General features: G+C 45.6%; 2 protein-coding genes across 7 annotated transcripts in view; one reads left to right on the forward strand and one right to left on the reverse strand.

Moving 5' to 3' along the window:
* LOC138633084 (STE20-like serine/threonine-protein kinase) overlaps positions 1–25454 on the reverse strand; it is a 208649-nt gene that overhangs the window by 42475 nt on the left and 140720 nt on the right. The gene's annotated exons all lie outside the window — the stretch shown is intronic.
* The window catches only part of sh3pxd2aa (SH3 and PX domains 2Aa), a 101568-nt gene that overhangs the window by 12845 nt on the left and 63269 nt on the right, over positions 1–25454 (forward strand). For all 6 annotated transcript variants that reach the window (XM_069719098.1, XM_069719099.1, XM_069719102.1 and 3 more), the window contains exons 2-5: positions 410–490; positions 18415–18490; positions 20508–20584; positions 22417–22508. In XM_069719098.1, the coding sequence (XP_069575199.1) occupies positions 410–490; positions 18415–18490; positions 20508–20584; positions 22417–22508 (326 nt within the window). The remainder of the gene's footprint in view (positions 1–409; positions 491–18414; positions 18491–20507; positions 20585–22416; positions 22509–25454) is intronic.

Genomic DNA, 25454 nt, shown 5'->3' on the forward strand with positions numbered 1-25454 from the left:
TGATGATTTTTGTTTTGTTTTATGTTTTTGTAGCTGAGGTCTTTGGGGTTTTGGACAAAACAAACAGGCTTAACCCCTTTCCATCCCTTTTCAAAGTAGCAGGGCGTAACCAATGTTTGTAGTTTCTGGGTTTGAAAAGTGAAGCCAATGCAGAAGTGCCTTAAAGTGCAGTACCACCGAGGGCCACTAGGGGCTGGCTAAAAAAAAAAAACTAAAAAAAAACGTGCCTCAACTTGCCCAATGTTCACCATTGTGGCCTCTCAGTAGTTTTGGAGCTGTTATTAAGGAATTCTGAATGTTTTTTTTTTTTAGGTGGAAATTAAACAAAAAAAATGTCCTTGGGCTTGAAGGACTGAAATAAAACTAATAAAATAATAAAGTTTTAACTGTGCCTCTCTTCTCTTGGCAGGTGTATCTCATCAATGTCACCTACTCTGACAACACCTCCCACATCGTGTACAGAAGATACAGCAAGTTCTTTGACCTACAGGTAACCCTCCATCACTCATACACCCCCTCCCTCCCCGTGTGGGCCGTGTTTTGTACCGAAGTCCCTAATTTCATTGCTGCCGATATATTTTTCAGCAGGTCGAACCCGCTGCAGCGTTGGTTGGTGTAGGTTAGATGTGTAAGTCTTGCGACCGCTGGCTGCTGCTGCTGCCGTGTCTCCGGCCGTGTTCGCCACACCTCGTCGCCTCGGTTGAATCAATGTGTGTGTTGGTAATTGGTCGGGGAGTAGGGGAGACGTGGTTTGTATTCCTCGGCCTCGTAGAGACGCAGCGAATGCACAGCGAATGTCTCTCTCTCTCTCTCTCTCTCTCTCTGTCTCTCTGCATCTCCACCCCTCCTTCTATCTCCACTCTTCTTCCTTTCTCATCTTATCCCTGCCTTGCCCTCAAAACGTCAGGGAGCTGACAGGCCTTTTTAAATTTTTTTTTTTTTTTTATAGTACAAGCAAGAAAATCCACATAGAAGTCAATTTAATGTACCGTACTTTATAGTGGGTCACCGTTCGATCCTGCGGTGCGGACTGCTCTCATTGGCGGCTTCTTTAAATCGAGGCTCACACGGAGGAGGGCCTTTTTTATTTTTTTTTATTTTTCCTTTTCTTTCTGTTTCCTTGACTTGGCTCAGATGCTTTGCTCTCATGTTTAAAGTGTCAAGTTCTCTCTTTGGGACTATTTATTTTGGAATGAAGCAGGAGTTGCAGTGAAAACCTTCCCTGTGTCTCTCAGATTGACTGGGAGATTGTTTGTGTGCCCTCTGCAAGCTGATACCATATGTATATTGCACCAGAGGTCCACGGGTCACCGGTAAATATAAAAGGGCCGTAGTGAGAGAGTTGCAGGGGGCGCATCTCAATAGCGCCAGTGTGCTCGTGCAGCAGGAAATGATGTTTCAATCAGTGGCGGAAAGGTCCTTTCTGAAAGCTCCCATTGATGACCAGCGGGGCAGTGTGAGGCAGAAAATAGGCTCCGCCCCCTTGCAACTGATTAGTCCCAATGTGGAATAAAAGACAGAGGTGGAATAATAAACACGGCGAAGTATGAATGCTCCTCCGCAGGTGAGCTGTGCACACGTGAGTGTGTCCTCCTCCTGAAATTTAGCCCCTCACTAGTGTAAATTGTCTGGGAGGAAACGAATGAACCTTAATGGTTCATGGATGGCTTTGCACAGAATCACTCCCAGTCAGCAGCAACAAGATTGATTCTGTTAGGTTTGTCAGATGGCGCTGGGTAAAGGTCAACCATCTTGGTTGGTGCTTTATTGAGTTGTCAAATAAAGCAGCTGACCACTATTATACTGTGAAAATCTGCTGCTACATATTCTGGAGATTTACCAATGCTGGGCTCCAAATGGCGTACTTATGTACTGACCATAGACTGTATATAAAAGTGGTCGTGGCTTCCGGGTCTGTAAAGTGAGGCGGAAGCACCTTCAGCTGCAATACCACCAAGTGCCACTATAGGTCAGCTCCGAAAAGCCTCCGGCTCCATAGACTCCCATTCAACTAGTCTCATCAAATTCAAAGGGAATGCAATTTCTCCACGAGTTATCTCAGTGTTGTTAGCTAAAGTCGCTCCTTCTGATTCATTTTCTGGCGGTCCATCTCAAAATAATCCTGTCATTAATTCAAAAATTATCTTTAAAAAGGTGTGTTTTTGGGGGCGTGTCTGTCTGATTGACAGGCCTGTGGTGCAGTCAGGTTACGGCTATCGGTGGGCGGGACGTGGTATCGTCGGGTTTCCAATCAGATCAGTGAGATCCACCGCTCGCTCCTCCCCCAGCTCGTCCAAATATGGTCACTTCCTGCTCCGAACTAGCAAGATGGCGACGGCCAAAATCTGAACTCCAGGCTCCACAACAGCCGCCGTCTTGGCTACGCAGAGGAAGGGGCGGGGCCACTGATGTGAAGAATTTTCAATTTAATGTGCCTGAGGAAGCTGCAACGCCATACTGAAGTGTTTTTATTTGTCATTACTGCTGCTAAACAGAAGAATCAGTGTGTTTATTGAGTGTGTTTAACTGGATTTCTGGTAACGAATAATTAAAGCTGCAGATATTGCGGCGGGCGATGAGTTCATATATTGAGGTCAGTGCAGAACGGCAGTTTGAAACAACACAGCTCTCGTCAAAATTCCGCAAAGACTCCTAACATGTAAGAGCCCTATTTGTTAGTGTACTGAGGGAAATATGTCATTTGGTATAAATGGTCTTCTTTAAATCTCGCTGCGGTACATCGGGACGTCTCGCGTCTCTGCCCCAGATCGTGATGTTTCCATTTGCACTGTGACACTCATGAATAAAACTTCCACCGGCGGAGCAGCCCTCCTGACGCTCAGTAATCCTCTATCTCTGTCGGTATATGGACCGAAAGTAAAGTTCTCCCTGCCAGCCTTTGATCTCGCCCAGACGGCTTTGATGGTGCCGTTTGATCTCATTGTTTTCAGAGCGACCCGGAGCCTCTCCCGTCCAAACATTTATCTGGTGCGGAGACCCCGCTGCTCCCAGCGTTCCCCGTTAAACCCCGGAGGGAGAGGAACACGGACGGGGCGCTCCGAAACCGGCAGGGGGGGGGGGGGGTTAACCAAAAGCTTTGGCAAAGACCGCTGGGGGTTTTCCGAGACGGTTTCCTCGTCATGACTTCTTGGCAACGTAGCGGGCCTCGTCCTGCAGCGGGCCGCCATCCAAACGAGAGGGGGCCGCGGATCTTGCTCTGACCGACTTTGTTATGGTTTTTGATCCGAAAGACCGAAAGCCTCTTTATTTTTCCGTGTAGAATTCACGGACAATAAAGCCGGCGTCGCTTTGATGTTAGACACCCGTGAAGAGCCGTTTGATGTGGCGGATGCGGCGCCGACCGTCCCAACGACTAGTTTGTCTCTGTATCATCCTTTAGAAAGGGCGCTTTCCTTTCGCCGACACCTCCAGGAAATAAATCGGACCGCAATGCGATAAGATAAAATAATAAAGAGCCGTATTAGTGCTATTCAGTGCCCCGTCTGTGTGAAAAGAAGCCATTTACGGATATTAAAATGAATGCGTTACTGCGAAATTTTGCCCGAATTGCTCTGCGGGGAGCCATTTCGTTCGCTCTTTCGCTTCGTTAAGGGCCTCGATCCCTCTCCGTCCACGTCCGTGCGGAGAAAGTAGTCCCTTTCCGTCTGCCGTCCTTCTGCCACCGTCCTCCTATTAAGTCTTTATTTGGCAGTCCTGCTGGGATAGAAGTGAGATTCTTCTTGTCACCGAAACCCTTCAGCAGTTTTTTTTGTTTTTTTTTCAGAGCAAAGCAGACAGCCGGAGGCTTGTTCCTACGAAAACTCTCCGAAACGTTGCACTAGTTCTTTTCCGTTTTTGATTTTGATTTTATATGCCACTAGCGCGGCGCCAGGTAACCTGATCTGAGGTGCATGTTTTTGGATGATGGGAGGAAGCCGGAGAACCCGGAGAGAACCCACGCAAGCACAGGGAGAACATGCAAACTCCACACAGAAAGGCCCAGGACCGGATTCGAACCCGGAACCTTTTTGCTGTGAGGTGACAGTGCTAACCACTGCACCACCGTGACGTGACGTTTGTCATCTTCCTCGCCAGGATGTGACTGGTTCTTCCTGGCAGCGGTGCACTGTGTTTTTTTTTTTGTTTGTCTTAGTCAGACCTGACTACCGAGTCAAACGGCTCTGCCGGGAAGCGTCCCGGACGGACCCCGGGACGGGGAAGAGGCCCGGGTCGGCCGGAGGTGGGAGGGGGGGGGGGGGGGGGAGTTAGCGGAGGAGGGCGGCGATAATGAGGCAGAGGAGGGCGGTGACGAAGGACATCGCAAAGCCGTGATTTTAACGAGGATGACGGCGACACTGGCGGCGTTGACGATGAAGATGCGGGCTGACGACACCGATGATGCAGATGGAAGGGATGAATGGTATTTCGATAACCTCGGTTTTTCTTCATCACAAAGAGACGTTCGTAAGCGTGTTTCAGGAATCTCGGAAGGAGCGGGCGACGGTTCCTCGGGTTGTCCTTGGGCCCCGAACGAAGTTTGTGTATTTAAAGCCTGCGGCTTGGCTCTCCATCTGAGAGAAGGACGCGCTCTGACTGGCGCTTTTTGTGGTTCTTTCTACGAGGGCTCACGGTTTGTATTCTGTCCGTACACAAGCCGCCTTTTTTTTTTTTTTTTTTTTTTCTTCTTTGTCCAAGTCTGCCCTCGCGTCAGCCTCCTTCCGGGCAACTGAATATTTTAATATGAAGACATTTTAATGCCACATCTTTTCCAACATGCCTTTTTTTTATTAGTTTGGCCGGCTCGGACGCTCAAGGTTGATATTCTATCCTTTTTGGAAATAGCTTTACGGATGCTAGCTGCGGGCTTTCGGCGAACAGCAGCTTATATTCAGCACGGCAAATTATACGTTAGCTGTGGTCAAATCGCTTAAAAGGAAGGTCACTGAATTGTGAATCTCTAACCTCTGTGTGGGCCATTTGATGGAAACATATGTCTAGACCACGAGGCATTATCGCTGTGCCGTCCTCGAGGACAAATTGCTGAATAGCCAGGCCACTAAGCTCGGCCTCTTTGTCCTTGAAGTGATCTGTGGACGTACTGTAACTCAACTGAATGAGGGGGCCCATTGTTTCAGGTGGAGAATAAAGGTCTGTTTTATTTTATTTATGGGTGTGAGTGCCAGAGAGAAAAGAAAGGGAAACCTACTTTTTATCCCCTGCTGAGAGGCAAAGGAAGGACACCTACACACCACACACTGGACCTGTTCTTGTGAGTTACAATCGGGCACTTGACAGGACGGCCCAGGACGGGTCTTGGCTGGACTCGGAGGACAGGGAGGAGGAGGGGGGGGGGGTATGCAGTGTTTCCCACAGCCATGGAGAAGGGATCAGGAGAGTGGGCTAAATTTAGGATGAATGAGTACAGTTCAGTCGTTTGTGGGACGGCTCAAAAACAGTCAGCAGTGTGACCCGGAGTCTGAGAGAGAAAGATGTGTGCAGGAAATTTAAGGTCAACGCAGACGCTAAAAAAAGGAGGTATAATGATGTGTGTTAACCGTCCACAAGGCTGCAGGCGTGTTAGTCTAAAAACAAGACAGAGTAGCTTTTAAAACCAAAATGGTCGCCAAACGTGAACTTACTCAACGAGAAGGAACCCAGAGAAAAAAAAAAACGTAAAGCACGAATCTATAAGTGCCCGTGCATACCAGAAAAGGGATTTCTTGTAGTGTCGGAATCACAACTCTTCCCGTTCCACCAAGCTTTATGGAACTTTTTAGTATCTTTGAGCCGCTTGTTTTGGTTTTCCATCATGCAGATTTGACTTAAAACCTCTGCGGGTAGCTTTTTTTTTTTTTTTCAGGTGGAAAGCTCTTGTAAACTTACTTTGTGCTCCCTGCGCAGCACCGAACAGCAACACTAGCAAGTAGCTGTGGAGTAAATCAGCAGGTAAACAGCCAAATATTTCACTTTGACGTTGGTGGAGACCAAAGTGGAGCAACAAGAGGAGAGACTTGTGGGTCGGGGGGCCAGGAGATATGACAACGTTGCTTCGTTTCCGCTGGGATGTAAAAAAGTCAACTGGGACAAGAACTTTCCGTGATAATATGTCACGGATGTTTATGTTTTCTGTTTGTTCTAAGGGGCCAAAATAATCAATAAGTGCCTTTAAAAAACAACAACACCGGACTCTGGATGTATTTCAGCAAACTTCATGCATCTGCAGTGGAGAGCTTGTTTTCGTACCGTGCAGCCAACGATGCACTAAAACTTATCAACCTATCAGCGACTTGTTTAATCATTTTGCCAAGTTGCAAATCACAAATTTCAAGCCTTCCATTGAAAACGACTTAAAGAGTAAATTCATTGATCCTCAACATTAGGTCAAAGCCGCAGAGCGTTGTAATTACAGTGATCGCTAAGTCGGAAGCTTTGTTCCCACGTCTTTTTTTTTTTTTTAATATGAAGTATTAAGGTTGTGGAGAGGATGACTGTCTCCCCGTCCCCCCCCACACACACACACCCTTGCTTGTCTTCTTTGTGTCGAAGTGGAGAGGCCCTCCCAGTGACTGGCAGCCTCTACATGTAAGGGCACGAAGGCAGAAGCAGAGGCGCTGGGAGTTCATGCATAAGTGTCTGTCAGTTTAATTCTTTATTTTCACGTTTTTTTTTTTTTTTCTGGGAGAGCTTCTGAAAAAAAAAAAAAAAAAAAAAAGGTCAGTGCATGTTCCAGCATCTTCTTCCTAGTGTTTCGACAGTGTGTCTGTGCATCTATAGGCTTCCCCTCCCACATTCAATCCCTTACGCGTCTTCTCCTGATCTTTGTGCCGGTAGCGATGACAATATTTGATTACGTACGGTGCGCAGTATGTAAAACCCACTGTGGAGCCTCCTCTGTTCACGCTGTTGTCTGGAGACGTATGTGGCAGCTGACAGACTCGCCGCCGTCGCTCTCCGTCTCGTTTCTCGTTCTCCCTCCTCCCTCTGCGCTCGGCCGGTCAGCCCTCGTGTTTTCTGTTCGGCTCAAGGTCTGAGCTCGATGAAAAACTTCTGAGCGCTCCGGCAGCTCTGCTTCACCCCGAGCCTAGAACAAAGAAGCCGCTCAAGGTTTTTTTTTTTTTTTCTTCTTCTCTTTACATTTCAAGCTCAGCCTCCGCTGCCTTTGTTCTCTATTCGGTAAATTACAGAGTATTTATTTTACACTGCAGTGTATGTCGTTCAGAGAGGGCGGGGATGTGTTTTTCTGTATGTCCGGGTTTTGTTCGGCACGGAGCAGCTTTCACCGTTGAATGACTGAAGGACACTTATTAGGGACGTGTGATTAAAAAAATAAATTCTTGTGGGTAGCTGTTGTTATAAGATGTGGGCAAAAACACCAAGAATATGAAACAACAAATGAGCGAATATGAAAAATGTCATGTTGACCTTCGTAGATCAAATTGCTGCTATCCTCGCTGGATCACGAAAAATTACAATAATAACACGTTTAAAACATGCTCACTGTGTGTTTTTTTTTCCACTTTGGTGCCCTTTAATGGGCAGCATGAAAAATGGTGCCAGTAGTGGGCGGGGATCACCAGTCGCCGTTTTGTGGGACTCCTTCGCTGCGTTCCTAATGTCGTACTTGTGCGCTAACGCTCACTGTTTTGAGTGCATAAGTGCGTCCACACTGTCGAGTACAGAAATCAGAAATCGCTCACACGTACTCGCCTCCGTACTCTGCGCGTTACTGGAGGACCCCACTAGAGGGCGCGCCGGAGAAACGAGAATATAAATTTGAACTTCTGGATTTGCCTGACGTAAACAATAAACACGGCGGCTGATTGTGAGATTACAGGGGGACAAAACCTGCCTTTGGCTCCGCCCACACGCCGTATTTCCTGCATTTTCCCGACGTGCGCGGACGTAACGCTCTCAGGCTGGTTTGCGTTTGGTTTTGCAGGTCCCTGACTCAACGTCAAATCTCCACACGCCACCTGCACCGCCCTCATTGGTCATGTGTTTATTGCATCTTTCGTGCACGTTGCGTTCATTTCCCATGACAACCGCCGCTCCAAACAAACACGGGGCATAGTTTATATCGCAGACCTTACTCAGATTATTTCATTTCTAAGGAACAAAAGTTAAGGATTCAGAGTAATTTGAAGGAGTTGAATCTCCCACAAATTCCACAGATAGTGGCTTTCAATTTTGAGCCGAAATATCAATGTGGTTTCGGATGTGGCCGAAACAACCTTACATGTGGCGTTATCCGATGCTATCGATCTTCTCCCGATGCCCGAAACTTTTCCGATCAGCCGTCCCAAAAAAAAAAAAAACCTCCCAAGTTTGCTGCTGATAGTGCAGAATGAAATTCGCCCGGGGCCACGGCTTATCGGCAGTATCGGCGGCAGGTGGCCGGTCCCGGTCCCGTCTTTGCACTGCCTCACCTCCGTGTCTGCAGGTTAATAATAAATGATTGAGCAAACAGCAGGCGGGACTGAACACACGGGACCGCAGCTTTTAATGCCACCTCGTCAGGTGGAGGCCGAAATGGAGACGTGCAGAGATAAGAGACGAGTGAAAACCCAGCTGCTGATCTCTTCTCGTTCTCCGTCGGTTTTTTTTTTGTTTTTTTCCCCCCCCCCCCCCCTTTTTGGTCTTCGACTCCCTGGAGTGTGCTACTCCAGGCTGCTCACGTCCGCCCCGCCGCCGAACAATCTCCAGTCACATCAAACTCCTACAGTTTCTCACTCCGTCGATATCCGGCCTCTCTCCTCCATCTGTCTCTGTCTGTCTTCAGAAACCTTTCCCCGGCTACCGACGCCCCTTCTGGTGTCTTCTCCGGCTAATCCGCCGCGAACCGCGCATTCCCGGGGTCAAGTGCATTAGCTTACTTTCTGTTATGGGTTTCTATGTTAGGCTGTTTTTGCATGTGTGCTTTCTATTAGTGTGTGTGTGTTGTGTGTGTGTGTGTTGTGTTTACGCATTGGCGTACGTGCGATGCATTGCTGGCGTTTCTCCCGATTACCCCCGCAGTCTTTCTATTACATGATGATCCAATTTAACCCCACTGGGGCCTTCTCCATCTCAGTCGGATTGCATTTTATTCGACAGACACAGGAGGAGCTTTGAAGGAAATAAAAAGACCTTCTAATTAAAACCCTCTTAGCTGATCGCTGTACAGTCGAAAACGTAGAAAGTTAGCCTCTACAGGGCGATCCCCGTGGAATTAATTATGTCCAAAAAACAGAAATGCCAAAAAAGTGGGTGTTGATAACGGCAGCACAAAACTTTAGGAGGAAAAGTCTTTTTTTTTTTTTTTGGTTTTCTTTTCTGAGTTTAACGTTTAGCATCAAATTACGGTATGCTAAATATTTTTTAGACTTTTAATTTTCTATTTGTTGAAGCATTACTTCTGAAGACAAGTAACCTTCTGTCAAGCGAATTAAGATTCAAACAGAACTTCAAACTAGTGATATTTGCCACGAGCGAATGCGAGCTAACATGCTAGGCTGCCACATAGCTGTTTTGGAATGAATAAAACGCCCTTTTATTGCTTCTAGGGAGGTTTTACAACTATGAAACCTCCATGGATAAAATAAACCATCCCTTGTTTTTTTAGTTGCAGGTGTCCTGACAAAGTTTTATAGACTCGTTTTTTTTATTATTATTGCTGTCTATAGGAAAAATAGCCTACTTTTTGGACAGCAAGGGATTTAGTACTTGCAATACTGCGAGTGACCACTGGGTAAAATAAGGGGCCTTAGTGCCTCACTTTGAGGTCTAATATCTAATTAATTATGGATTATTTTCAGAAGGACCACGAGAACACTGATCAGAAGGAGGGAATTTAGCTAATGACACCATAATGACTTGTGGAAAACATTTATTGACTTTGTATTTCATGAGAGCAGTTAATGCTTTTTAAATGGGAGCCTGTTGGAGACATAGGTTATTATTTTTTTTTTTAAAGCCTGCACCTAGTGGCCCTCAGTGGTACTGCACTTTAAGAAATTCCACACTGGCTTTCCTTTTCAGACCCGGCGAGTACATCCAGTTTTATATTCAGTCTGTGTCTCAAACAGCAGAGGGTTTGGTCACTCATAAAACACTCTTTCAAGCCTGCCCTAGTTTCCTTGTCATTTAATAACTTGGCCCAACAGGGACGCTAATTTGAATTCACATTTTTCTTCTTTTTGGTTTCTCCAACTTTGTTTCCACTGTTTTTTTTTTAGGTTTTTTTTTAGTGCCTCTTTCTTCTTTCAGCCCACTCATGGTCATCTTCCAAACCTCACTCCTCCTTTTTCCTTCCACGCCCTCCACACACACACACACACACACACACACACACACACACACACACACACACACACACACACACACACACACACACACACACACACACACACACACACACACACACACACACACACACACACACACACAGGGAGGGCTCTGCCATCCAATTCACCCCATCAGGGAGAGAATGCGGTTTGGCCACGCTGCCCGGGGGTTTGTCCTGGCTGTCAGCGTGGAAACTCTTGAGGCCGTCGGCAGCGAGGCTAAATCAGGGCTCTACGCTACTTTGTTAGCGCTGAACCCTGGTGCAGGTGAGAGCCTTTCCCTGTCCGCCTGCCTCTGCCTGCATAGTGTAACTGTAAGTTGGCTGGCCTACTTTCTTAAATCCAAACTGAAGCAGTGTGTGTGTGAGGCGACGCTGTTCTTTTCCCTCAGATTTGAGGTTGTGAAAGCGAAGACATTGTTCGGTTAGTCGGGCAGAACGAAGCGGTAAACGGCCTGGAAATGCCACTGGCACATTTAGACGCATTCTATTAAATATGAAGGGAGGCTAAATTTGGGGTGCAAATGAAGGGTAAAAGAATAAAATGATTGGTCACTCTTTAATTACATTTACCTGCCCTGTCGTTGAAGCTCATCCCTCCAAAAACGGCTCCTTATGGACTAAAAGTAAACTCATTTCTGCCCAAACGCCTGTAAAAAGACTGTGAGGTGAAAAGCAAACGACGGCTTATTTTTATTTATTTTTTTACTCTCTTCTTCTCTTGTTTCGCTCATTGGACCTATTTAGTCTTCAAAGTCTTCTCACAGCAAATGCTGTTTTATCTCTTTAATTACTGTATTGTTAATGACTGTGTGCGAGGAAAGCCTCCATTTGTCTGATGAGAGAAACATACGAATTCTTCCAGTGGTTGAAAACTGCGCGTTTCCCTGCCAAGCTTCTCCTCCAGCAGGCAGTGTTTAAAACAATGTAGACACGACTGGAACAGACGCTCAACAAAGTCTTTAACATGTGTTAAAGTTTGGATGTCATTATCCGACTACCGATGTCATTTTCATCCTCTTTAGTTCAAAGTAATCGTGCTGAAAACTCTTTTTTCTTTTTTGCACACCTGAAATAAAGAGTCCCTCTGGTAGGATCGAGATTTTTTTTTAGATTTGAAGTGTTTACATCACACTGTAAAAAGCTGTCCCTGTGAAGAGGACACGTGGTCTAAAATGAATGCAGCGTTTGTTGTGCTTCTTTTCTGTTTTTAGAACAGACTCAATAACATCAGTGTTTGAGGCTGTCGTCCACCCTCTAATTTACAGGTTTGATCAGGGGAAAGTAAAAATATCCATTTTTGCAGGGAGTTTTTCAAATCTCACTCTGACCTGGCGATGGAGACACTCAAGAATCTTCCAATTGTCTTTCCTGATCCATAAAACCCTTGTGGAGCATTTTGTGGAAATGTCATAAAAAGGCCAGGGTTTGAAGGGGTTATCGAGTAATTACAATGATAACGAGGTGAAGAGCTGCAGCATCTTCCTGAAACTGGGAAAAGTTTCATTTAAAACCATTTATCAAACTAAAAGTCTTCTGAAATGTGAAGATTGAACCAAACAAGCGGGAAGAATTCAAAAGTACAGACTCAGACTTTGGGAAATAGTGATGAGCCTTTTTTTCTTTAATTATCTGGCTATGTGTAGACTAAACAATTATTTGATTAAATTCTTATGCTCCGAGCTGTTTTTTGAAAATCCAAAACTGTGAGGCCAAAATGAACGGCTGTGGGCTCTATTGGCCAGATGCGCTCGGGAGAATTTTGAAACACAGTAGGTTTCTGTGTCTTCATTACCATGTCAGAGCGGGATCGGAAAGATTCCAAGAAAGATGTGAATTTTTGTAAAACATTCCGCCTATTCAAATCAGAGTCAACCACGGCCGCGTAACCGTGAGTCAGCGACTCTGGTGTTACTCAACCTGCACTAAATTTGGTACAAAAGAATTTTAAGCAATGCTTCACCCATTTTAGTCACAGCAGTATTTGACGGTCTCTTTGCTGAGTTTCTGCAGATTTCTAAAACTGTCCAAAAAGTTCATGTTAAAATAATAATAATAAAACAAACAAAAAAAGAATTGTTTTCTGGAGCACCTACAATGTGCTACACATTGAAAAGAGTTGCTCTTATTTTAATTAGACTCCCTACTTGTTACTCGTATGACTACTAGTTTTAAGATAAGCTGCCGTTCCGGTTCGTCCCCGAGAGAAAAAACATTCCTGGAGTTTCCCAGTCGAAGTCCGTCTCCGGAGGCCCGCGGCCGCGACCGTGGACGGACGAACGTCATCACACCCCTGCACCTGTTGTCGTGCCGAAGACGAAGACGAGCCTTGTGCTCGCCACACGGAGCATAACACCCCGCCGTGTTGACATATTCAGGAACAGAGCTCAGGATTTCAGACAAATCCAAACCCCCCCCCCACCACTCCACTCTACTCCACTCCACTCCCACACATGCATTCACTGCATAACAGCATGCGGGATACCCGGAGATCATCTTTCCTTCTTGATCTAATGTGCCAAACTACGGGCAGGGATTTGTCCAGATCTGGTGCCAGGGTGCCACTTTATATTTAGCAGCACAACTGCGAGTGATTGTGGTTTTGAAAGGAACGCCTCCCCGCCCCTCGAGCTCATCTCAGACATCTGCCTCTCTGAAATTGAACACCGCCGGGCGCTAATGCATGTTCAGGCTCGATTCGTGTGCTCCATTAGTTTGTGTCAAAGTTATCTTCCCTGAGCTCGTGTTCTTTAAAAGGAGAAGAAGGAACTTGATGCAGTCTGAATAGTGAGAGTGACGGAAAACGACAAGGACTGTACCCGACTAAGACATTTTACAAGTTGAATTGGATTTGTTTTTGATAAAAAGAAGATTTTGACTATTAATTCATTCCCCCGTAACTTCAGGTCTCCCAAGTCCCTCCAGTCCAGGTTTCCCCCGTAAGCGCAGAGGCCACAGCTAGCGGAGACCAATGCAGTCAAACTACCCTGGCAACCAACGGTGTAACCTGACTGCACCACAGGCCTGTCAATCAAACAGATTCGACCCCAAAACACGTCTTTTTGAAACTTATTTTGTAATAAATGAAGGGATTATTTTCAGACGGACCGCCAGAAAACGAATAAGAAGGAGTGACTTTAGCTATGGATCCAGAGGTTCTTTTGGAGCCAACCTCTAGTGGCACTCAGTGGTACTGCAGTTTAAGGCACTTCCACATTGGCTCACGAGTCAGACCTGGAAGCTACTTCCATTGCACAACACATTTAATAGGTGCAACGGTCACCCTCAGTGCACCTCTGGTATTTAACTCTCCTCCGTTCTTTGGAGGGAGGCGAGGAGTTTAATGTCTCCGTGTAAAGCAAACCTACATCCTAAAAAGAAAAACAAATAAAGAAAAATAAAGACTGTTCCACTTTCATGGGGCAGCCCTCTGAATCAACACGTTTACATCAATGCAGACAAGGACCCATGTTGGGTTTATCCTTAACTGGATGTTTACTGACACTCAGAGCGGTGACCTTATCGCTTCACGCTCTCAGACCATCGAGAAGGAGGCGTGCCGAAGTCCGCGGGCCTCGCCCACTATCACCATGGAAATGGTGCAAAAAGATCACACGGTTGCCTGGTCGGTCATGAGTTGTTCCAGAGGTTCAGTGTGTGTGTGTGTGTGTGTGCGCGCGCGTGCATTTCCCATTTTCCACTCCGTTCCACCGATGCAAAAGCCCGGGGTAAGCCCCGGCCGTCACATGACAACCAACAGGAAGTGAGGCATATTAATCCAATGCACCATAACAGCGTGGCGTCCCCCAAGTTTATGCCGACTTGACTCTCACAGCTCCTTATAAAGAGGCTCTATTCTTAGCACGTGTGCACGATATGAAGAAGGAGCCGCAGTGAGTCTCGCTCTGAGCACACCGGTCCTGTTGTTCCTCTGTGCTGCAACGCCACGTTTCAGGTTCTCTGCGGAAACGTTGTTCTCGAAGTTGTGATAATTAGTTTAATATCCCTCTTATAAATAAACTCTATTTGAGAAACGAAAGGTTTTTGTGTGTCGGCGGCTTCGTCTGTCACAAATCAGTTTAAGTTTGACCCAAGAGCTGGTCCTCAAATGATCAAGAGAACTATTCTTACAATTTATATACTTATAATGGATTAATTGATTTGGTCATTAATGAGGTTTTTCTTCCTCCATATATACAGAGAAAAGCAGTAACATGGTCACTAGCATTTGAGCAACCACAACCACTAGAGGTCTCACATCTTCAATTCAATTCAGTTCAGTTTTATTTATATAGCGCCAAATCACAACACAACAGGTTATTTCAGGGCACTTTACATCGTAAAGTCTTTATAATATAACTTAACAATATTATAGAGAGGAAACTGACAGTTCAACAATTCCCATGGGAGCGACTGGGAGGAAAAAAAACTCCTTTAACAAGGAAGAAAAACCTCAGGAATTAGGAAGGAAAAACTCCCTTTAGCGTTATCAATCAGTATTCATTCACTGATGAAAAAAATGCGACATTTCGTCATAGGTCTCATTCTCAAATATGACTTTTTAAAAAGTTTTGGTTTCCTTTTTGTCGTTAAAAATAGGTCAACTAATAATACAGTTAGTCCCAGTTATAGTCCAGAATAATTACCGAGACACTTTTAGTCACACTGCTGATGCCAACACTGTAAACTCCGGCACCTCCTCCCTGTTTTTGGGTTGTTCGTGTACGTTAACTAACAGGGGGATTAGCTCTGTCTGCAGGATCCCGTTTGCTGCACGGATTCGTTGAGAGGTTCTTCAGAAAGAGGAGCCTTTTTGTGCCAAATCTAAACTGTATATGAGATTTGCTATAAATCCCTTGATGTAAGTGGTCTGAATCAGTGATGCAACGTGCTGATTTTTTAATTTTAATTAATTTTTTTTTATCTCTGTTCGAGTGAACGCGATTCTAGATCGTGTTTCATTATTTTGGGATTCTTGGAGCTACAAGCTAACCTCTGTAAAGCCCACCCTGGGAGTTGGTCATCCTCCTTTTAATAATTGTTTTTTGATCCCTTGCAATTAATCTTCTGACCCAAAAGCAAGGCAGTCCAGCATTTGAAACAGCTTGTTTTAAAGCAGCAACCCACCCCCAACCCCCTGCGATCCCCCCGCCCCCCTCATCCCCCCCGAATGTGTCAGAGCTTTGCAGAAAAGCTTCAGTGTGAATCGGACAGGAGGGTAAATATTACGTCATAGTAACCTGTATTCACAGGAGATAAAAGAAGAATCCTGTTTTTTTGTGTGTTTTTTTTTACCTGACTCAACGTTTACACCAGTGGTCCAGAGCTGCACAGCATCATCCAATCACGTCTCTTCACAACTCTTCTTCACGCTCTCTGTGCTGGTTACCAAGGAGACAGTGAAGTGAAGTCTGAAAAGTGGAGCAATGGTTTGGCATGAATGTTTTTTTTTTTTTTTTTTTTTTTCTTCCTTTTAATTTATTTTATTCTCTTTCAGCATCCTGGGAGCAGAATATCACCACCTGGACTAATGATTGTTATGTTACACGCATACAGCCTGTGTGCATATATATATATATGCATGTTAAAGAAGCAGACTTGTCACGGGCTGCGTCACCTGATCCACCCCCTCCCTCTCCCCCCACCGTCCCACCTGTTCTCACCATTTCCTCTCTCGATGATCTCACAGTTCCTCGGTTCGCGCCCTCTCCTCCTGCCAGGAATCTGTCGGCAGCGATGGGGGGGGGGGGGTAATTTTAGGGCGAGCTTCAACCAACCGGAGACCGTTTAGAATAATGAGCTGACCGTGATCCAAGTAGGCCAGTTTGGACTCCGAGAAAGGAGGGCGGGAGGAACTCAATTAGTGTGTCGAACTGATAAAAAAAAAAAAAAAGTCAGCTGATTGAACACGACAGGAGCAGAGAGCTGGCGTTGTTGGACCTTTAGAGGTGCCATCGGTGCTTTCCCAGTTCTTGCACAACGGCACACATTCAGTTTAGACTTGTTTCCCTCCCCCCTCACGTCCCACCTTATCTTTCACTTGTGTTTTTTTAAGGAAGCGGGACTGCAAGTTCAGCAGCTGCTAAATGTTTTTGGTTACCAGTCCAATCATCCACCGGCGCTTGTGTGTCCGTCAGAGTGAAGTTGAAACATTCAGCATGATTTTTTTTTTTTTTTGGGGGGGGGGGTCCAAACAGCTGTGGGTTTAGCGCCGTCACAGCAGCAACTAGCAGTGACTACACCCGTTGGTTTGTGAACGGCTGTTATGAAGCCTCGGGTTCGGAATCTGGCCGGCGCCATCTTTGGTAGTTCGGCGCAGCTTGGAGGAGGAAGTGACCATATATGGGCGAGCTGATACACCGATAGCTGTAACCTGACTGCACCACAGGCCTGTAAATCAAAACAGACACCCCCCCCCCCCCCCCCGAATATGAAGGAGCGACTTTAGCTAACAACACCAAACTAAGTTGTGGAAATAATTTTCTTACCGAGAATTTTATGAAAGTAGTTGAATGGGAGTCTATGGAGCAGGAGGCCTTTTGGAGCCGACCTCCAGTGGCACTCGGTGGTATTGCAGCGTAAGGCACCTCCGCATCGGCCTCATTTTTCAGAGCCGGAAACTACGTCCACTTTTATATACAGTCTGTGGTGCTGTCACAGCAGTAGAAAGCCGGAGCTTAAGAGAAAAAAAAAAAAAAAAAAAATCTCTGTAGCAGAACGAGACACTGACCGGGGATCCGCATCGTGACCTGTGTAGCGTCACCCCTCCTCGAACTCTTCAGCCAAGTGGAACTGAGTGCAGTTCAGGTTGCAGGTTGACAGACGGGTGCTTTCAGGAGTGGGGGATTGTAGTGTGTGTTTTCTAGATATCTCCATGCATCCACAGACCCACCAGGCTGACGTCTATTGTCGTCTCTTATATTCCTTTCTGGACTTCAACCACCCCTCCCCCCCCATCTCCCACTCTCCACCCCCATTTACGCATGCATGCATCTTCACCTCCTTCCCATCTCTGATTACTGGAGGAAACAGTTTGCTGCAGTGCTGTGCAGTGTGTTTTTGCCAGCCCCTCTGCTGCATCTCCGCTCCGATTTGCTTCCGCGTTTTCCCCTCTAATCCCTTCTCCTGAATGATTTATTTGAAGGGTAAAACTGGGTAAACACAATAGGGGCCGACGCACTCGTCGACACCCCCACTGACCTCTGCTGTGTGTGTGTGTGTGTGTGTGTGTGTGTGTGTCTCTTCTGTCTCTGTGTCTTTTCCCCCTCCTTCCCTGTCCTCCTTTCCGCCTGCACCTCCGCCGCCGGCGTCAGCACTTCTCGTGTCGCCGCGCTTTACGAATAAATCGCAGCTCGCTTTTGACTCGCCGTGGATCCGCGCAGCTCGTCGAGTCCCGGCACCCTCGGGACCGAAGATGTGTTGACAAGGCTTTGATTTATTGTCTTTTTTTTTTTTGGGGGGGGGGGGGGGGGACATGCCTGATGCACATGTGCAGCTGTGCGATTAAAGTGCTTGTGAAAAGTGTCACCCTTAAAAATGCTGCACATACACCTTGAAGAGAAACAGGATGATGAAGAGAGCTGACATGTCGCTCTAAAAATGTCATGGCTGTGCATTAAGTTCGATGCCAGTGTGCTAGTTAGCTTAGCACAAAGCAGAGAGTGACTTCATCACTTTTTTTTTCAAAGGCATCGTCAGAACGTAAAATCTGGACGTTAAATCACATTTCAAAGTTTACTTGTTTTTTTTGTTGGTGATGAGTTTAATAGGAGGCTTGTTATCAGTTGGATGTTAGCTCGATGCTATCATGCAGCTAACTCCAAATAGTTAAAAGTCGTTTATTTACATGTTGTGTGTATTTTATTCGATATTTCCCCTTTGCGTGCAAATGAAGCACATTACTACCGAGCTTCGGAAGTGCCGGCAAGAATCTTTTTGAGCTTTGGAAAGAAGCAAATTGCCTCCTCGTCAGAGGGGAGTGATATCGATGGTCTCATCTCACTCTCAGAAAGAAAAGCAAATAAATCCCCCCAAAAAATGTTGAACTGGCCGTCGAACTAAAACAGTTTGCCGTCTCCTTGTTGTTTCCGCAGATGCAGATACTCGACAAGTTCCCGATCGAGGGAGGGCAGAAAGACCCGAAGAAGAGGATCATCCCGTTTCTCCCAGGTAATCGCCTGCTCCCGAGCTCCAGTTATCTGAACAGGCTCCCTGCCACATTAATAATGTATGACCGGCACTGGCAGGGGCGTCAATATGAGCTGGTTACTGATGCCTGCCTGCCTGTGTGTGTGTGTGTGTGTGTGTGTGTGTGCGTGTGTGCGTGTGCGTGTGTGTATATAGAAGTGTGTGTTACTGCTGACAAGGCAGTGACTTTCAGATCTCGGCTGTGTTTGCATGCCTGTATGTCTATGTTTATTTTTTGGGGCGATTTTTTTTTTAGATATGTGTGTGTATCTCTGGCTCAGTTTCTGCTTCTGCATGAATTTATTCATGTCATTACACTGGTGTGTGTGTGTGTGTGTGTGTGTGTGTGTGTGTGTGTGTGTGTGTGTGTGTGTGTGTGTGTGTGTGTGTGTGTGTGTGTGTGTGTGTGTGTGTGTGTGTGTCTCCTAGCATTGATTTGAATCATGCCACACACACACACACACACACACACACACTCTCGTCGTCTCCCCTGACATTCAGGTTCATGGCGGCGACCTACAGCACAGTGAAGGCTGTGATCGATGGCAGTGTTTGTGGCAGCTCAGTGTCCGCGGCAGAAGAGCTGACAGTGATTCTGCTAATCACAGACACACACGCACACACACACACACACACACACGCACACGCACACACACGTGTTGTGTATGTGTGCGTACACCTGTCTTGTTTGTCGTGTAGCTTTTCTGTAGATTCATTCATGCTCGGGGAGTAAAAAGCTCTGGTCTGTTTACAGCAGTTTATTTTGGTAAACGTTCTGTTTGAGCCCGGCGGGCCAACACATGGTCCCGGCATCAACTGTAAATGCTCCCTATCTCCCCTCAAGCCCTCCTCCTCTTCCTCCTCCTGAGTCTCACACATTCAAACAAGCAAAACTAACCAAGCATCCACCTCCCTCTTCTCTATGAAGTCAGTGGCGCCAGATGCAAGACGTTACTGACCGTCTGCGGACACGTATTTCAGTTTCAGCTCCTCATCCTGAGCCGCATGACGCTTAATGGACTCGTGCAATTTAAAATTTATTTCAGTTCGAGCCGAGCACTTGAAAGACATTTCCGCCACCCATTCCGCCATAGAAGCAACAAAGGCTGTAAGGATTGTGACCTTTTACAGAAACTGAATGCATAATTTGGGATTTTAATCTGCACTGAATAAATGATGTTGAAATCAAAATAATACTGAAGTGACAGCACTGAAATATTTCACTTTGACCACCACTTGGATGCAAAAAAAAAAAAAAAAAGTCCTTCTCGTATTCAAGATGAAATGCTTAAATGTTCAAAAAGGCAAAATGAAATTTTCCCTTTAAACTTTTTTTCAATTCAATCGACACAAACTAAATCAGATAGTTTAGTGGTTCCATTTCAAAATAAGATGCTCAGTTCATAAACTGTCAGGTACTAAAAGTTGATCAGTCGATCCGATCATTTCCATTTTTAATCAAATTTTGTAATTTTATTTAACCAAAGTTTTTGAATGTTAAACTTCTTTTCTTATATCAAAAAAGGATTTAATAGAAAATCTGTATATTCCTGGTAGGAGTTTAATGCTCGTGTGCTTATATATCCTCACTTTACACTCGTGAAACAGGATGCATTGTGTTTACTGTGTGTGCGGGGGGGGGGGGGGGTTGGTCGAGGTCCACAGCCGTGTCACTTTAATGTCCCCCCTGAGTGGGACGGGGGGGAAAAGGTCTGAAACATGCGACCCGTGTTTATAAATCCTACCTGTTGTTTAGAAAGCCAGAGGTCAGAGGTCAGGGAATCTATAGGAAGGGACAGCTGTGGCCTTGAGTGTGGGACTGAGATGCTTCTGGATCACTCATTACTCTCATCTGCTGGTGAATACGAGTACTACACGAAGCAGTCAGATTTGTATGCGTGTATGAAGATGTGTTTACGCTTCTCTTTTTTTGTGGTTGTTTCTTCCTTCACCTTTTACCTCCGTTTTGATTTATTTTTCCTTTCCCTTTTCCCTACAGGCAAAATCCTGTTCCGGAGGAGTCATGTGCGAGACGTGGCCATGAAGCGGCTGCGTTTTATCGATGACTACTGCAGGGTAAATACCGTAAACATGCCTCGGTGTCCTATCCGAAATCGTGGGAGGGAAGGGAAGGGTCACGATCGATGCCGTGAAGAGTGAAGAGCTGCGACTCTGACACACCTGAAGAGTCAGAAATGTGCTCCCGTGTTTTATGTTTTCCGAGGATCAAACGATCCGTCACATGAAACTGACTTCTGCTCTCTAACGACCTCATCGCCTCATTTTTGGGAAACTCTCCTCCAAATTAGCGCCTCCTTTCCCTCCCAAAATAAACAAAACAAAACTTGAAAGCGGCGACCTTTTTGTAACCCTGCAGTTCAAGGGCAACTCGCCTTATCTCTTCCTGTTCCCACTCTTATTACTTTTTTATTTTTTATTTTTTTAAATTTATATTGGATTCAGACCCTTTCCTCCACCGTGCCCTCCCTCCTTCCACTTCCTTCCTTCCTTCCTTCTTTCCTCCTGGCACAAAGCCACACTGGCAGCAGGGAGAGGGTGCATTAAGCTTTCTCTATACGCACAATTAGGGAGCAATATTCTCAGCCTGCATTAGGAGGGGTTTAGCCACGGCGTCAGCTCAGTAATTGGGGACCAAAAGGAGTTAAAAAAAAAAAAAACTAAAGCAGTTTCGTCTGAAATGAACCGGAGAGGGTTCATAAAACAGAAAAGAAATCTGCCTTCTTCATTACTCAAATAACCTCAAGCGCGCCGATGTTTACAGTTGCTATAGGAAGCCACTGTGTAGTGCTCCACACTGTTTACTTCCTGCATCCTGTTTACGAGGCAAACAACAGAGGAAGAGTAATTAGCTGGTATTCTCAGAGGAGCTGCTCTCTGGAGATTGCGGGATGCGAGCGCTGGCCAGCTGCGGGCGCTCAGCGTCATTCAATCAGCCACCGAGGCCTTTTCAATCATATATAGGATCCATGGAATGAAACATGAAGGCAGCGTGGACTGTGGCCATGTAAATGAAAGGCCGTCACATACTGGACCCTCAGTACTGTACACGAGCTCTGGCTTTGGTTGCAGGCGGGCGGATCATTAAATATAGATGCGAGACAGAAATACGATCCTCTCTTTGACTCTGGCTTTGTCCATGAATATGCAAAAAGAGAGACCCTTTCTCTGCTCTCTACTGTTATTAGTTTGTTAGATGTGTAACCAACAAGCAGCAACCAACAGTGACGTCGCCCGTTGGTTTGTCACCGGCCGTTATGAAGCCTCGAGTTTGGATTTCAGTGCTATCTTGTTAGTTCGGAGCGGTTTGGAGCAGGAAGTGACCATATTTGGACGAGCTGGGGGGAGGGGAGGGGGGAGAGGGAGCGGTGGATCTGACTGATCTGATTGGAAACTCAACGATACTACGTCCCCCCCCCCCACCGATAGCTGTAACCTGACTGCACCACAGGCCTGTCAATCAAACAGACACGCCTCCCCCCAAAAAAAACGTATTTTCTAATTAATGACAGGATTATTTTCAGATGGACCACCAGAAAACAAATAACAAGGAGCAACTTTAGCTTGATTTGGCCTCCGCTGATGCTTCAGAAAAATCTGCCTTTGGCTTTAGCTTAAGAAACGAGGCTGTTGTGAGCTGCACCCCCAAAAAAAACAACAACAACAACCCCAAAACAATCAGCTAAAAGTGTCTAAAAAGGTGCTAAAGGGAGCTGCAGAGGTGCGTGATTGTCCTCTGTGGGTTTGTTTACTGAGTGACCTCTTTCTGATTACAGTCGTCTGATCTGTTTTATCATGAAAAGTGTTGATTATTGCAACTTTAAATTGCAGTGAAACATGTTCTCCAGTCGTCTTGCTTTCCTGTCCTCACTGTCTCTGTCTCTCTGTAGGCCCTGGTTCGACTCCCCCCTCAGATCTCTCAGAGCGAGGAGGTGCTGCGCTTCTTTGAGACCAAAGCTGAGGACGTCAACCCCCCAGTGGAGTGAGTGTCGTATACACACACACACACTTTACATATAGACTAATCCTGTGGCCGGCGTGTGTTGTTCATTTGTTGCATCATCACTGCGGTGGCAGAGAAGGAGCTGAAGGGCGGATCGTTGATAGTCGGACGTGGATGTGGGCGTTACTCACTCCCAAAAAGAGAAAAAATAACAGATATCACCACTTTTATCTGACCTGAGCAGAGTGTAGCAAACAAAGAAAGACGGTGTGGTGGGAAACTTATGAAAGAAGAAATATCAAAATCCAAAAGTAGAATTTATAGGTAGTAAAACCCAAACTTGCCGTCCTCAGTTCTCACGGAAGTTTTAATGCGACAACATAACCTGTTCTTTTTGACGTGTCGCTCACGGTGGCTAATGTTTGCTAACTTCACACAGATACTTACTGAGTCTGTTCCCTGATTCTCGGGTCTATTTTTACACTTCAGCATCTTATTTTGGGGATTTTCAGTGTGCTGCTATTTCTGACATTAACCCTGGAAAACTTTAAGCCAACACATGTTCCTGGATTTGACAGCTTGTTATTATGAATCTAAAAATGTACAACCTTGACAGATAATAATAAATAATAATACCTTTTATCTATATAGCTGTTTTTGAAGACGCAGATGTGATACATCACTTATTAAACCGCCTATATTAAACTGCCTGAATATAGATAGATAGATAGACAGATAGATCCATGAAATGCATGTATTGATTAACTCGCACGTAAATATAAGTTTTAAAGACAGTACAATAAAATAAGCAAGTCAAAGTCAGTGGTAATAGTGGGATGAAAATAGAGGACAGAAGGATCACTAAAATCAACCCATCAATAAATAAATAAAAGAATAAAACAAAAAGGGTCAATGAGGGGAAAAAAAGTGCAGCTGATTATTAATGCACAAAGTTCCTTAATCAAACCTCAAATTGTAAAAAGCTTGATATGTATTAAATATGCAGCAACTCCGGTTAAGCTTCATAGTTTCTTGCAGATGAAATAAAAATGACTTTGTTGTTGGAACAGCTCAAAACACGCAGCAGCATGAGCTCATTCTGTTGATCCGCAGGTGAAAAAACAAAAGTCTTCGATGAAATATTGGACGAAATTTGGCTGCAAAGTATATATATAAAAAAAAAAAGTAAGACATCAACAAATAAAATGGCAATTAGATGCCTGTATTTTAGCATGAAGGTTATGTGGATTTAAATGTGCTATTCTTGACATACGGGACTGATTTATTGAGGTGAGATCCCACCGCAGTAATGACAGCTTGTTTACTTTTGCCTACAACCTGGATTAGTTTATATGAACACACACACACACACACACACACACACACACACACACACACACACACACACACACACACACACACACACACACACACACACACACACACACACACACACACACACACACACATTGCAGACAGTGTGTCAGCTTGTTAGCACTTATTGCACTGCACGACATGCAAACGTGATGTTGTGTCGATCGATGATTTCCCGCTCGTGCGTCGGCTGTCTTCAAATAAAAAAAAATAAAAATAAAAAAAAAACTACTGCATGGCTGTACGGTGGCTATAAGCTCATTAACTCTCTGTCTCTTCTCACTTTCCACTCTATTCCCAGATCAGCTCTTTCTCACCGAGTTCGTTAAGACCTCGGAGCAGGCCGGGCAGAGCGGGGGGGGCGGGGGGGGGGGGGATGGATGGATGTTAGAGAGAGGAGTTGATGGATACGAGAGTGGGAGGAGGAAAGAACGACTTGTTTCATAGCAGGTGATAGCCCCTTTGGGTAGTTTTTAATTAGAGAACAAACTCTCTCCTTCTCCGAAGCTCAAACGCCGGTATCTCCAGCATTCATTTGTAACGTGGTCCCCGTGCCGCGAGACAGCTACACCCGAAGGCTGCTGCTCCACCCGGGCTACGTTCTTCTTCTTTTTTTTTCTTTCTTTTTTTTTAACCTGAATTTTAATTACTTTTCTCCATATTTTTCTCCTCCTCCTCTCCTGTATCTCAGTGACCTCTGTCTGCCAGTGTTTTCCACTACAGAGCATCTCCCTCCTCCTCATCCTCCTCCTTCTCCTCCAAGTCTTTGTATCCAACTCGCCCTCGTAAATTCAAGTGCGTTTAATTGACGAGACAGCTCAAGGTTACGAACACCGCCGCCGACGCAGTCGCTCTTTGATCAACAGCTTTCGTTCCCTCTCCGTCCGCTCGCCCCTCCGTCTCACCTGCATCTCTCTCCCTCGCCGTCCTTCTGTCTCTCCTTCTGCCGCCCGTTTGACTCGTGTCCTTCATCTCCTCCTTTTTTCTCTCCGCGAACATCATCATCATCCTTTCTCTTCTCGCGCCCACTCTCTCTCTCTCTCTCTCTCTCTCTCTCTCTCTGTACTGCGAGCGCCAGCATTTGGTGCATAAAGAAATCGCATTAATCTTGTTGCCAGGAGATGAAGCCGTACACGTGGAGCATCAATAATGTACCTATATAGCGTTTGCCCTCGTCGCATGCGGTCTATTAGCCGCCATCTGTGGCGCAAAGCGGTGCCAGGAGTTTTAATTGCTGAATGTGCTTAAATTAAACTGGGGTCCATATAGAAGTCCACTGGTGACAAAGGGCAGTAAAAGGATGTACGGATGGTGATGATGAAGCACTGAGATAGAAAAAAAACCAGAGGTCCGAAGAATGAGCCTTGAGGAACTCCACAGTTCAGAGGAGCACTTCTGGTCTTGATAAACAGGAGGAAAAGTATTCAGGTGTCAGATATCGTCCTCAACGAGCGGCGCTTAATTTAAGAAACGTTATCATACACTTTCCCCACAATTTCAGAACATTACAATCTTTTTTTTTAAGGTTTTAGAAAAGAAATATAACCTTTAGATTCGATCGTTGGTTCTGGAGTTGAGCGGAAAAAAAATTGAAAAGTGTGTTAAACTGTG

The sequence above is a fragment of the Brachyistius frenatus genome, unplaced genomic scaffold, assembly GCF_029030835.1.
Source record: "Brachyistius frenatus isolate BFR_SWC_R1_liver_20210118 unplaced genomic scaffold, ASM2903083v1 Contig_206, whole genome shotgun sequence".
Lineage (NCBI taxonomy): Eukaryota > Metazoa > Chordata > Actinopteri > Embiotocidae > Brachyistius > Brachyistius frenatus.